The sequence below is a fragment of the Callorhinus ursinus genome, unplaced genomic scaffold (genome assembly GCF_003265705.2).
Source record: "Callorhinus ursinus isolate GAN/ISIS: 27379988/994484 unplaced genomic scaffold, GSC_fseal_2.0 scaffold54, whole genome shotgun sequence".
In the NCBI taxonomy this organism is placed as follows: domain Eukaryota; kingdom Metazoa; phylum Chordata; class Mammalia; order Carnivora; family Otariidae; genus Callorhinus; species Callorhinus ursinus.
In genome coordinates this window covers 1,596,763-1,611,659 of record NW_027397116.1, presented here as the reverse complement: position 1 = coordinate 1,611,659, position 14,897 = coordinate 1,596,763, and the positions used below count along the sequence as shown (strand labels likewise).

The window sequence follows — 14,897 nt, the reverse complement described above, 5'->3', positions numbered from 1 at the left end:
TTGCTGGATTTAGATAAACCTGACCTCAATGGACAAATTATTTGGTCACGGGAGAGAAAAATGGCAGTTCCTTAAGGAAACAGAATAAGTGACTACCAGGTGCCCAGCTCTACGCTATCCTAGAAGTATGGGAGAGGGAGAGAGAGAGGAAAAAAACAACAACAGAGAGACACACACAGCCTCAAGAAAGTCTAGCAAGTGAAGATGTGTAAAAAATTAGTGATATAAATTAATGAAAATCGTAACAGACATAAAGGAAAACCTGACAAAGTTTAAAAGGGCATTTCAGCTGTAGTTTGGATTGAGACTTGAAAAATGAGTGTTTTCCAGTTGAACATACAAAGGAAAAACAGAAGCTAAGGGAGGAAACAGGTACAAACGCATGCAGGTGTGATGTGCCCGGGATCACTCCAGGATAAAGCTCTGATGAGAAGCGGCAAGAGACAAGGCAGGAGTCTGGATTAAGATGGGTCTTAAAACTCAGGCGCAGTTACTTTGTCCTTAAGTGAGAGGTCCCATGAGGTTCTCAGTTCATGAAGCCCTTTCTGTTTCGGAAATTCTTTCACTGTGCCCCTTGGCCAAAAAAACAACAACAAACACTTAACGGGTCCATTATTAAGTAGTTAGATTAAAACAACTTCTTGGGCATTTCTGTTCTAACAATGTGTGTTTAGGAAGAATAACACAAAAACTTTAAGTATTTTTATTCTACCCTTAAATAACCAATTATTTATTGGATGTGTGTACCTACTGGACAGTGCCCAAGTTCTCAAACTTTGCAGTCAGATTGGACATCACCACCCTCATTTCTTATTCCATGAGAATGTGACACTTATTATCACAGCAAAGGCCAGAAACCCACTTCATCAAGATGTTATCATTGAAAGGAATGCAGTGGGATCTGACTTTGAAACTGAGCTACATTGGGCTAGCAGTTTGCAGTGGTGTCGAATAGAAAGTCACCATCTCTATGCTTCCCTTGCAAATTTCAACTGTTCCATGGTTCCCCTGTGAGGTCACCATGGCACCCCAGCAGCAGTTTGAATATCCAAAAGAACTGTGCAAATCATTGACATAATCTAACTTGCAAGTTTAGAACGCCCAGATGCCTGGGGGGGTAGGGGTGGGTAGAGACCAGGAGCCTGGTGAGGTGGTCATCACAAGCTTCTCAGGTAGGAAAGGACAATGCAAACTGCAGCACAAGGGAAGATGTGAGAAGCTGAGTTGTGTACATTGATCCACAGTTCTTGCTAACTAAATGTTATAAAAAAGGAGTGAGGGGCGCCTGGGTGGCTCAGTCGGTTAAGCGACTGCCTTCAGCTCAGGTCATGATCCCAGGGTCCTGGATCGAGCCCCGCATCGGGCTCCCTGCTCAGCGGGGAGCCTGCTTCTCCTTTTCCCTCTGTCTGCCCCTCTGCCTACCTGTGCTCTCTATCTGTCAAATAAATAAATAAAAAATATTTAGAAAAAAAAAAAGGAGTGAGGTACACAAGAGGGAAAATGGAGGGGTTCCAACTATGTGTAGTTAGCGGTACTATTTAGCAGAACATGTGTTAAGCATTTTGATAATCTTATTTGAATCTCATCGGTTCCCCTTGCAATCCTGTGTTTTACTTCATGCACGAAAAACATTATTTTGAGAGGGTCCATTAGGCTCGGCCAGAATGCCAAAAGGTTAAAAACGTCTACTGACTATTGGACATGCAAGTGTGAAATTCAGGAGAAATAAGCAAAATGTAATTAAATGTACATAATGCAGTAAAAGTTGCATGGATGTCTCCATTGTGATTGGAGCTGTGGGTGTAGATACAAGTTTTCAAAGGGGAGTAAGAAGCTGAGGATCAAGGGCAGAAGCCCACACTCAAACTTTCTTTCAAATGATCACATTAGAAAGTGTGGTATAGGGGGAACATTCCAGACTCCAGCACCCTACAGAGCACCGCCCAAATTCTGGCTCAGCTGTTTGATCTCAGTACCCTCATGGTTACTTCACCCATAAAGCAGTAATAAAAATATGCACCCAGGGGCGCCTGGGTGGCTCAGTTGTTAAGCATCTGCCTTCGGCTCAGGTCGTGATCCCAGGGTCCTGGGATTGAGTCCCGCATCGGGCTCCCTGCTCAGCAGGGAATCTGTTTTTCCTTCTGCCTCTTCCTATCCCTCTGCTTGTGTTCCCTCTCTTGCTGTGTCTCTGTCAAATAAATAAATAAAATCTTAAAAAAAAAAAATTGCACCCAGAGTTGCCCAAGTGAGGATCAAATGAGATCCCAACCACAATGATCAGAAATACTACACCCCCTGATGTCCACAAACAAAGCACCAACAGCCCGGAAAACAAAAGAAAAAGTACATCTTTCAAATGCACCTATTTTAGTTTTATTCCAACTACTTACAAGGGGCAGAGACATGAATCACTACACAAGTTATTTGAATTATAAGTTAAGAAAAGTTTACATTAAATGCATTATCTTACAAAGTAACAACCTATGAGAGGAATAGAATATTATGTGTTGCTTCTGATACTTCTGTTGACTTCAATTTAACTGTTCCCTTTCCAAAGGTAAAATGAAGGCGGTGAGCTGTTTATAGGAAGCCAAGTGACTGTGTCCATCAGGCCGATGTCCTGAACATCCTCTTCTTCAGTTCACCTGTCTTCTGCTCTAACTGAGCACCACAGTCCTCTGTGGCCTTTTCAATGCCTTCATGGTATTTCTCCAAAGCAGCCTTCAAACTCAGAAATATTTCCTAAGCGGAAAATGAAATGGAGTAAGAATTATCCCGTGCATCAACCTAAACTGATAAGAGTTACAAGAATTCCAACCATCTCGTTAATATTAATAATATTTTAAAGCCTAAATGATCTCATGCGCACACCCGTGCACACACACACATGTACCTACTCGTTTTAAACATTCCTTCATTAGGCGGAACAGACACATCAAAGAGGTCTGCTGCTTAGAAAGAACAGAGCAGAGAGACATGTAACAAAGACTTGGATTCAAAGATGTGAAGAATGTATTTGTAATTGTCAAGGACAAGTTTTACTTTGGAGCTTTTCATCTCCAGGCAAGTCCCTGGGTTACTCCAGACAACTAGACCCTCTGTGTCTGGCCCCAATCACCAATGAAAGATAGGTCAACCGATTTCCTAAGTCATCTGTACGACTGAAAAATACACACGTTAGAGACACTTTAATAAACTTATCGGGTAATTCTACTATAAGCAATAATGAGTTTTCATATAAACATATGTGGATGTGCTAAGAATTAAGAAAAAATGAGAGAACAATGTTTAGAGATGGAATAAAATAATAAAAGAAGCCAGTTGGCCTGCAAACACTCATACTCATCCAGTGCAATTTTGATCCTTGTATTATTCATTTTTCTTGAATAAAACAATTCTCAAATCCAGACACAAGAAGAAGTGGTATTCTAAGTTGATGGTTTTTCATCACTGAAATAAAACAGCAGTTCTCTTCCAATGGGAGGAAGAAGTAGTAAATGGGTATAATGTTCTCATTTTAATCATCCCTGCCATTAAATTTTTCTTAAACCTATAGTTTGGTACTACTTACCTTAATTTAAATTTTAGTGTAGATACTATCTGATTTTGAACAAACTATACAGATGATAATTTAATATATTACAATTCATAGTGTTTCAAAAAAGAATGAAACTACTTCCAGACTCTGTCATCTATGCAAGTTTGAGAACTATTGCTCAAGATTCAGTGAATATAAACAGATGCTTAAGGCTAAACACTTTCCAAAACCAAACACAGATATTTATTAAATCCTAATACAAAAATAGAAGAGTCTATTTAGATTTCTAAGATCTAATTGGGCATCAAATTACTACAACTATGATGGAATACGAATCATTAAGAAAATAAATCAAACATTTTTGAAAGCTTTATTTCTTCAATCTTAAAGGAAAAACAAGGTGAAATTAGTTGCTAGCTTGTGTAAACACCATTTAAAAAAAAAAACTCAGCACATTCAGCAGCTATAGATCAGTTTAACTTCCTAGTTCCATAGGAGCGTATATTTATTCTTACTAAAAAGGAAGCTGAATAAATTTGGTAGAAAGAAAGTACTCATAAGAAACTATTAAGACTAAGTGTGGTTGGGGCGCCTGGGTGGCTCAGTCATTAAGCGTCTGCCTTTGGCTCAGGTCACGATCCCAGGGTCCTGGGATCAAGCCCTGCATCGGGCTCCCTGCTCCGCGGGAAGCCTGCTTCTCCCTCTCCCACTCCCCCTGCTTGTGTTCCTTCTCTCACTGTCTCTCTCTGTCAAATAAATAAAATCTTAAAAAAAAAAAAAAAAGACTAAGTGTGGTTAAATAAAGATACACAATCTAAATATCTGAACCAACCACTTCAACACACCTAAAGAAACCATTTCCTTCCAAGAACAAAGACTCTCATGGAGGAACCAAACCCTGCAGGGAGAGCCACCATAAATGGCACGTTAAAGCCCATTCCAGGGGCGCCTGGGTGGCTCGGGGTGGGGGTTGAGCATCCGACTCTTGATCTCAGCTCAGGTCTTGATCTCAGGGTCATGAGTTCGAGCCCCAAGTTGGGCTCCATGCTGGATATGGAGCCTACTTAAAAAAAAAAAAAAAAAAAAAGTCCACTCCGGGCACATCAACAGAAGGCAGCAAGCACACATCTGAAGTAACAAGGCAACCCTCAGAGGATGTTAATGGCAACAAGCACAGCCCTCACAAATGCTATTTCAGTTTCCAATTAGATTCTGTATCCAAGTGGAACTTTAGAATCTAATTAATCCACATCTAATCCACAAAATAAGTACATCTTACGGTGATGACTTCACTAAAGTGAAACATTTTTAAATTCAAAGTCTGGTTCTGTGGTGTCTGTGAGGTAACCACCAGGTGCCTGTGGCTAGAAAACTGACATTTAAATACCTCCGGGCTCCTGAGCTGTACTAACCACATGTCAGCTGCTGCACAGACAGAGGGACCCAGTGGCTACCGTACAGAACAAGACAGAAGAGCATCCCCATCACTGCAGAAAGTCCTACTGGCCGGCACTGGTCCAGGAAACTGTCTCACTTTTACATCAGATAAACTGAAGAGAGCAGTTGACCCTTGACCAACATGGGTTTGAACTGCACGGGTCCACTTATACACAGATTTTTATACAGTATGGGATTGTAAATGTATTTTCTCTTCCTCATGATTTTCTTCCTAACATTTTCTTTTCTCTGGCCTACATAATGTAAGAATACAGTACACAATATATATAGCATACAGAACACGTGTTAATTGGCTCTTTATTTTACCAGTAGGCTATAAGTCAACAGCAGGCTATTAGTAGTTAAGGTTTTAGCAAGTAAGAAGTTATATGTGGAATTTCAACTGCATGCGGTTGGCACCCTGAGTCCCTGGGTTGTTCAAGGTTCAATTGTATATAATGGGGTTTTACAGCCAATCATTACCCAACAAGTACATATTTAATTCATCAACAAAATACATTACTGAGTACCTTCTAGAAGTAGCACAGTGCATAAGTACACTAGAAAATGCAGATGTGCTTTCTACCCTGAAGGAACATATAATCCAGACCAGACTGGATACTAGGCACTTAAAGGATGGCTAAATTTTGTACTATATTTTAAATATTTTAAATTTTAAATATTATTTCATTATAATTAATTTAAATAGAAATATAAATAGGCATGTGTTGCCAGTAGCTACCCACTGGACAGCACAAATCCAGATTATCTGGAATCAACTAAAAGCACTATAGTAGTATTTGAGAGAGGAGAGAGATCGAAGATATGTCACAGGAATCAGAGATTATACTTTTAGTAAATTGTAAGTAACTGAAATGATTAGCTTAGATCTAAAGCTTTAAAAGTCCTAGAAGGCAGGGATCGTGCCTTCCTTATTCACTACTGACTCCAAGTCAGGTGGTGCCCCTGGCACCCAGAAAATGCACAGGCCATAGGTGAACAACGCACTGAGGGAATGCACCACAGGGAAACCGGGAGCTCCCGTTTTAAGCAGGAAAGTATAGCAACAGGGATAGTTTAGCAGGATAAATTTGGCAGTACTTAGTATTCAGGGCAGATCTGATGCAGAGAATCTTAAGTCAAGGAAGAAATTTAGCAAGTTTTTGCCACAATCCATGAGCATTACAAAATTAGGTGATAAAAGCAGAGGAGAAAGGGGTTGTGATGAACAGTATCAATGACGTTTAAAAAAATCCGAACACTAACCAGGTGCTTGTCTGGATGTCAGGATTATCTACAGAAAGTCCAAACTTTCAACTCCTTGTGATGGAAAAATGATGATGCCATCAAAGCATAAGAAGAAATTTGTGAAGAAATGGAGTAAAAGGGAAAGAGAGACAGGCAGCAGAGAAGGAGAGAGACAGTGAGGGGGAGAGATGCTGGAAGCAAATCATTCTATAAATGTTATTTTTGTTGTGATAAGTGAGCCCACTGAAAACATCGAGCGGGCGGCTGCACGAAGGAGCAGGGATGGGATGACTGAACAGGACACCGATTTAGAAACCGATCTAAATAAAGGTGTTAACTGAAAGCAGCAGAGATAAGGATCTCTGGGAAAGAACATTTAATGAAAAAAGGGATGTGAAGGAAGATGGCGGAGGAGTAGGAGACCTGGATTTCATCTGGTCTCAGGAATTCAGCTGGATAGGATCAAACCATTCTGAACACCTACGAACTCAACCGGAGATCAAAGAAAGGAACAGCAACAACTCTCTGGACAAAAAAGTGACCACTTACTGGAAGGTAGGACGTGCGGAGAAGTGAATCCGAGGCGATATTCGGGAGGATAGACGGCGGGGGAGGGGGCCTCCGTGGGCGGCTTCTGGCAAGTGGTAGAGCCACGGAGAACAAAAGTGGAACTTTTAGAAGTCGGCTCCGCTGAGGGACGTTGCTCCAGTGGCTAAGCAGGGGGTGGAACCCTCGCGGGACAGTGTGGTCTCAGGACCCTCGGGGTCACACAAAGACCGGGGATGCCTGAGTGCGGCAAAGCTCCCAGGTATCAGAGCGGGGAAGCCGGCTGCAGAGACGGAGCCGAGGGGCGGGCTCTCAGCTCGGGGTGGCCATAAACTGTGATCCGCGGCCGAGTCGGGCCTCTGCTCCTCCAGCAGGGACCCAACAAGCGGCAGAGCCGGGGAGACTCCCCTTCCTCCCCCAGGAGGAACGGCGCGGGAGCGCACCGCAGGGATCTGCTGGGTTTGGAGACTCCACACGGGGTCGGGTGCCAGAGATAGAAACGCTCGGTCACAGGCCGGGTGAGCACGGAGTGTGGCCGGAGACCGGGGACACGGGAGTGACTGCTTTTCTCTGGGGGCGCACTGAGGAGCGGGGCCCCGAGTTCTCAGCTCCTCCAGGCATAGATTGGGAGGCCACCATTTTCACTCTCATCCTCCAAAGCCGTATGAAAAGCTTGCCGGGAATGAAAGCTCCTGAGAGCAAACCCGAGCAGATTACTTAGCCCAGACCTTCGAAGACGGGGCAATTCCGCCTCCAGCAAAGACATTTGGGAACCACGGCAACAGGCCCCTCCCCCAGAAGATCAGCAGGAACAGCCAGCAAGCCAAGACCAAGTTTACCGATCAAGGAGAACGGGAGAACTCCAGCGCTAGGGGAATACTGCACATAGAATTCATGGCTATTTTACCATGATTCATTAGTTTTTCAAAGTTAATTTTTTTAACTGTTTCTTTTTTTGAATTTTTCTTTTTCCCTTTTTCAACCAACATCTCATCAATCCCTTTTTTAAAAAACATTTTTATTTTTCATTGTTAGAGTCATATTCTATCCCTTCATAGTAGTTACCTTATTTTTGGCATATATATGTGAGTTGTTCTCTCTTTAAAATTTTGAGATACAGTTTCTTCTAACAGATCAAAATATACCCTAAATCTCTAGTGTATGGCTTTGTTCCAGTCTCCTGCCTGATCACATCCTCTCTCCTTTTTTTTTTAAATCCTCTTCTTTCTTTTTTCAAACTTATCAATTGCTTTTATAAAATTTTTTATAATTTTCAACTTTACATTCATATTCCATCCCTTCATCATATCAACCCTTATTTTTGTACATATATAAGTTTTTCTTTCTTTAAAATTTTGGGAGGTACTTTCTTCTAACAGACCAAAATACACCTAAAATCTAGTGGGTGGCACTGATCTATGCAACAGCTAGATATTTGATCATATTCTGGTTTTTTTTTTTTGTTCTGTTTTGCTTGTTTTTATCTTTTCTTTTTCTTCTTTTTCCCCCTTTTTCTTTTTTCTTTCTTTCCCTTTCTTTTCCCCCAGCTTCAGGTCTTTTCTGATTTGTTTAGAGTATATTTTCTGGGGATGTTACCCTGTTAGCATTTTGTTCTCTCATTCATCTATTCTCCTCCGGACAAAACGACAAGATGGAAAAAATCACCTCAACAGAAAGATCAAGAGCTAGTACCGTCTGTCAGGGACCTATTCAATGCAGACATTAGTACGATGTCGGACCTAGAGTTCAGAATCATGATTTTAAAGACACTAGCTGGGCTTGAAAAATGAATGGAAGTTATTAGAGAAACCCTCTCTGGAGAATTAAAAAAACTAAAATCTAACCAAGTCGAAATCTAAAAGGCTATATTAATGAGGTGCACTCAAAAATGGGGGCACTGACTGCTGGGACAAATGAGGCAGAAGAGAGAATCAGTGATATAGAAGACCAAATGATGGAAAATAAAGAAGCTGAGTAAAAGAGAGATAAACAACTACTGGATCATGAGAGCAGAATTCGAGAGATAAGCGATACCATAAGAAGAAACAATATTAGAACAATTGGGATCCCAGAAGAAGAAGAGAGAGAGGGGCAGAAGGTATATTGGAGCAAATTATAGCAGAGAACATCCCTAATTTGGCGAAGGAAACAGGCATCAAACTCCAGGAGGCACAGAGAACCCTGCTCAAGATCAATAAAAATAGGTCAACACCCCGACATCTAATAGGAAAACTTATGAGTCTCAGAGAGAAAGAGAAAATTCTGAGAGCAGCTCAGGAGAAGAGATCTGTAACCTACAGTGGTAGAAACATGAGATTGGCAACAGACCTACCCACAGAGACCTGGCAGGCCAGAAAGGACTGGCATGATATACTCAGAGCACTAAATGAGAAAAATGTGCAGCCAAAAATACTATATCCACCTAGGCTGTCATTGAAAATAGAAGGAAAGATAAAAAACTTCCAGGACAAACAAAAACAAAGGAATCTGCAAACACGAAAGCAACCCTAAAAAAAATCTTGGAAGGGGTCCTCTAAGCAAAGAGAGAGCCTAAAAGCAGCATAGACCAGAAAGGAAAACAGACAATATACAGTAACAGTCACCTTACAGGCAATACAATGGCACTAAATTCATATCTTTCAATAGTTACCCTGAACGTAAATGGGCTAAATGCCCCAATCAAAAGACACAGGCTATCAGATTGTATAAAAAAACAAGACCCATCCACATGCTGTCCGCAAGAGACTCATTTTAGACCCAAAGACACCCACAGATTGAAAGTGAGGGGGTGGAAAACCATTTACCATGCTAATGGACACCAAAAGAAAGCTGGGGTGGCAATCCTTATATCAGACAAATTAGATTTTAAAACAAAGACTGTAATAAGAGATGAGGAAGGACACTATATCCTACTTAAAGGGTCTATCCACCAAGAAGATCTAACAATTGTAAATATCTATGCCCCTAACTGGGAGCAGCCAATTATATAAGGCAATTAATAACAAAAGCAAAGAAACAAATCAACAACTATACAATAATACTGGGGGACTTTAACACACCCCTCACTGAAATGAACAGATCATTTAAGCAAAAGATTAACAAGGAAATAAAGACTTTAAATGACACACTGGACCAAATGGACTTCATAGACATATTCAGAACATTCCATCCCAAAGCAACGGAATACACATTCTTCTCTAGTGCCCATGGAACATTCTCCAGAATAGATGACATCCTGGGTCACAAATCAGGTCTCAACCACTACCAAAGATTGGGATTATTCCCTGCATATTTTCAGACCACAATGCTTTGAAACTAGAACTCAATCACAAGAGGAAAGTCGGAAAGAACTCAAATACATGGAGGCTAAAGAGCATCCTACTAAAGAATGAATGGGTCAACCAGGAAATTAAAGAAGAATTTAAAAAAATCATGGAAACCAATGAAAATGAAAACACAACTGTTCAAAATCCTTGGGATGCGGCAAAGGCAGTCCTAAGAGGAAAGTCTATAGCAATACAAGCCTTTCTCAAGAAACAAGACAGGTCTCAAATACACAACCTAACCCTACACCTAAAGGAGCTGGAGAAAGAACAGCAAATAAAGCCTAAACCCCAGCAGGAGAAGAGAAATAATAAAGATCAGAGCAGAAATCAATGAACTAGAAACCAAAAGAACAGTAGAACAGATCAACAAAACTAGGAGCTGATTCTTTGAAAGAATTGACAAGATTGATAAGCCCCTGGCCAGACTTACCAAAAAGAAAAGAGAAATGACCCAAATCAACAAAATCGTGAATGAAAGGAGAGATCACAACCAACACCAAAGACATACAAACAATTATAAGAACATATTATGAGCAACTCTATGGCAGCAAATTAGATAACCTGGAAGAAATGGATGCATTCCTAGAGATGTATCAACTACCAAAACTGAACCAGGAAGAAATGGAAAACCTGAACAGACCTATAACACTAAGGAAATTGAAGCGGTCATCAAAACTCTCCCAACAAACAAAAGCCCAGGGCCAGATGGCTTCCCAGGGGGATTCTACCAAACATTTAAAGAAGAATTAATACCTATTCTCCTGAAACTGTTCCAAAAAATAGAAATGGAAGGAAAACGTCCAAACTCGTTTTATGAGGCCACCATTACCTTGATCCCCAAACCAGACAAAGACCCCATCCAAAAGGAGAATTACAGACCAGTATCCCTGATGAACATGGATGCAAAAATTCTCAGCAAAATACTAGCCAATAGGATCCAACAGTACATTAAAAGGATTATTCACCACAACCAAGTGGGATTTATCCCTGGGCTGCAAGGTTGGTTCAACATCCGCAAATCAATCAACGTGATACAACACATTAACAAAAGAAAGAACAAGAACCATATGATCCTCTCAATAGATTCAGAAAAAGCATTTGACAAAGTACAGCATCCTTTCTTGATCAAAACTTTTCAGAGTATAGGGATAGAGGCTACATACCTCAGTATCATAAAAGCCATCTATGAAAAACCTATAGCGAATATCATTCTCAATGGGGAAAAACTGAGAGCTCTCCCCCTAAGGTCAGGAACATGACAGGGATGTCCACTATCACCACTGCTATTCAACACTGTATTAGAAGTCCTAGCCACAGCAGAGAACAAAACAAAATAAAAGGCATCCAAATCGGCAAAGAAGCCAAACTCCCAGTCTTTGCAGATAATATGATACTTTAGTGGAAAAGCCAAAACACTCCACCCCAAAACTGCTAGAACTCATACAGGAATTCAGTAAAGTGGCAGGATATAAAATCAATGCGCAGAAATCAGTGGCATGCCTATACACCAACAACAAGACAGAAAAGAGACAAATTAAGGAGTCGATCCCATTTACAATTGCACCCCAAACCATAAGATACCTAGGAATCAATCTAATAACCAAAGAGGCAAAGGATCTGTACTCAGAAAACTATAAAATGCTCATGAAAGAAACTGCAGACACAAAGAAATGGGAAAATGTTCCATGCTTATGGATTGGAAGAACAAATATTGTGAAGATGTCAATGCTACCTAGAGCAATCTACACATTCAATGCAATCCCCATCAACATACCATCCACTTTTTTCAAAGAAATGGAACAACTAATCCTCAAATTTGTATGGAACCAGAAAAGACCTCGAATAGCCAGAGGAATGTTGAAAAAGCAAAGCAAAGCTGGCGGCACCACAATTCCAGACTTCCAGCTCTATTACAAAGCTGTCATCATCAAGACAGTATGGTACTGGCCCAAAAACAGACACATAGACCAATGCAACAGAATAGAGAGCCCAGAAATGGACCCTCAACTCTATGGTCAACTGATCTTCGACAAAGCAGGAAAGAATGTCCAGTGGAAAAAAGACAGTCTCTTCAACAAATGGTGTTGGAAAAATTGGACAGCCACATGCAGAAGAATGCAACTGGACCCTTTCCTTACACCACACACAAAAATAGACTCCAAATGGTTGAATGACCTAAACATGAGACAGGAGTCCATCAAAATCCTAAAGGAGAACACAGGCAGCAACCCCTTCGACCTCAGCCGCAGCAGCTTCCTAGAAACATCGCCAAAGGCAAGGGAAGGAAGGGCAAAAATGAACTATTGGGACTCCATCAAGATAAAAAGCTTTTGCACAGCAAAAGACACAGTCCACAAAACCAAAAGACAACCGACAGAATGAGAGAAGATATTTGCAAATGACATATCAGATAAAGGGCTAGTTTCCAAAATCTATAAGGAACTTACCAAACTCAATACCCAAAGAACAAATGATCCAATCAAGAAATGGGCAGAAGACATGAACAGCCATTTTTCTAAAGACATCCAAATGGCCAACAGACTCATGAAAAAGTGCTCAACATCACTCGGCATCAGGGAAATCCAAATCAAAACCTCAATGAGATACCACCTCACACCAGTCAGAATGGCTAAAATTAACAAGTCAGGAAACGACAGATGTTGGCGGGGATGTGGAGAAAGGGGAACCCTCCTACACTGTTGGTGGGAATGCAAGCTGGTGCAACCACTCTGGAAAAACAGTATGGAGGTTCCTCAGAAGGTTGAAAATAGAGCTACCATACGATCCAGCCATTGCACTACTGGGTATTTACCCCAAAGATACAAATTAGGGATCCGAAGGGGTACATGCACCCCAATATTTATAGCAGCAATGTCCACAATAGCCAAACTATGGAAAGAGCCAAGATGTCCACAGACAGATGAACAGATAAAGAAGATGTGGTATACATATACAATGGAATATTACGCAGCCATCAAAAGGAATGAGATCTTGCCATTTGCAACGACATGGATGGAATTGGAAGGTGTTATGCTGAGCGAAATAAGTCAATCGGAGAAAGACATGTATCATACGAGCTCACAATATGAGGAATTCTTCATCTCAGGAAAGAAACTGAGGGTTGCTGGAGTGGGGTTGGGGTGGGAGGGATGGGGTGGCTGGGTGATAGACATTGGGGAGGGTATGTGCTATGCTGAGCGCTGTGAATTGTGCAAGACTGTTGAATCCCAGATCTGTACCCCTGAAACAAATAATGCAACATATGTTAAGAAAAAAAAAAGAAGAAGATAGCCGGAGGGGAAGAATGAAGGGGGTGAAATCGGAGGGGGAGACGAACCATGAGAGATGATGGACTCTGAAAAACAAACTGAGGGTTCTGGAGGGGAGGAGGGTAAGAGCATGGGTTAGCCTGGTGGTGGCTATTAAAGAGGGCACATTCTGCATGGAGCACTGGGTGTTATGCACAAACAATGAATCATGGAACACTACATCAAAAACTAATGATGTAATGCATGGCGATTAACATAACAATAAAATATTTAAAAAAAAAAGGGATGTGAAGATCATTAGGATCTCAGAGAAACTGCACCCAGAACAAATGGGCAACTGTAGGCTGTCTTTTCCTTCTCATGGAGGTTGATTATGAAGGAAGCTAAAAGGAGCTCTTTGGAAAAATGCATCATGATTCACCATAGGATTTAGACTGTCCCATGTTGCTCAGGACACATGGGTATCACAATACAGACCGGGAAAAGTTACAACAACTTAGCAACTTCAACAACTGTATCCAAAGTTCTGCTCAGTGGTTCTATGCCACTCTGAAGGAAGGAATATCTACTGTAGCAAAGGGCCCAATTCTACTCAACATTTTTATTTTGGCGAAAAAGGCATGTTGATCAAATGTGCGGGTGGTGCTAAGCCATGAGATAAATGAATGATAAAAAGATTTAAAATGACCTTGATACTTTGAAATCTGCATAGAATAGATGGAAGCCTTAACGAAATACTAGTAAAATTCTGACGTAACAGTCCCATGAAATGGTTGCATTTATGTACGGTGAAGCAATTTAACTAGGCAGAACTACATGGTGGAACGGATAGGGTCATTGAATTGATCAGCAGCTCAATATGAGCTAAGGGCGAGATGCTGCTGCTAAAAATCCAAGCCAGTATTACACTTCAGTAACAGAAGCATTGTGCTTTGGGACTGGTCCCAGCATCATCTGGAACGCTACGTTTAGTCCTGGGTCCTACATTTTAAACAGAATAATGACAAACAGGAAACAGAGGGGAGAAGACAGTAAACAGGATAGTAATGAATCTGAAAATTAAGCTATATAAAGAATGGCTGGAAAACTGGGGCTCATTAACCCAGATGAGAAGGCTGGAGGAACCCATGATCACTATCCTCAAATGTCTGAAGTGATTTAAGCAGAGGATGATACAGATTTGTTCCAGAGAGATCTTGGTTCACTTGAGTACAGAAATTATATTTTAAATTCGAAATAACATTTTAACCACTAAAGCGGTCCTAGCAGAACAGCCTGGGTGGTTATGAGCTCGATGATATTGAAAACAATGAAGCAGAACCTATCAATGGTTCTCAAAAGCCACAGTAAAAAATTCCAGTTCATGAACCCCCCGTTGCTGATGATTCTAATTCAGGACATTTTGGGGGGGTGGTTGTTTGTTCATTTTTGAATTCTAATATGCAGCTGGTTTTAAGAAACACCATGCTAGATGACCATCCAAGTTTACAAATATTGATGAAAAACATCCTACATATAAGGCGCCATTCCAGG

The 14,897-nt window shown here is 41.0% G+C and overlaps 1 protein-coding gene across 2 annotated transcripts in view; it reads right to left on the bottom strand.

Moving 5' to 3' along the window:
• Positions 1–2,350: 2,350 nt before the first annotated feature.
• The window catches only part of NUF2 (NUF2 component of NDC80 kinetochore complex), a 37,055-nt gene continuing 24,508 nt past the window's right edge, over positions 2,351–14,897 (bottom strand). For both annotated transcript variants that reach the window (XM_025892160.2, XM_025892161.2), the window contains exon 14: positions 2,351–2,742. In XM_025892160.2, coding sequence (XP_025747945.1) covers positions 2,608–2,742 — 135 coding nt within the window. In that variant the 3' untranslated portion in view covers positions 2,351–2,607. The remainder of the gene's footprint in view (positions 2,743–14,897) is intronic.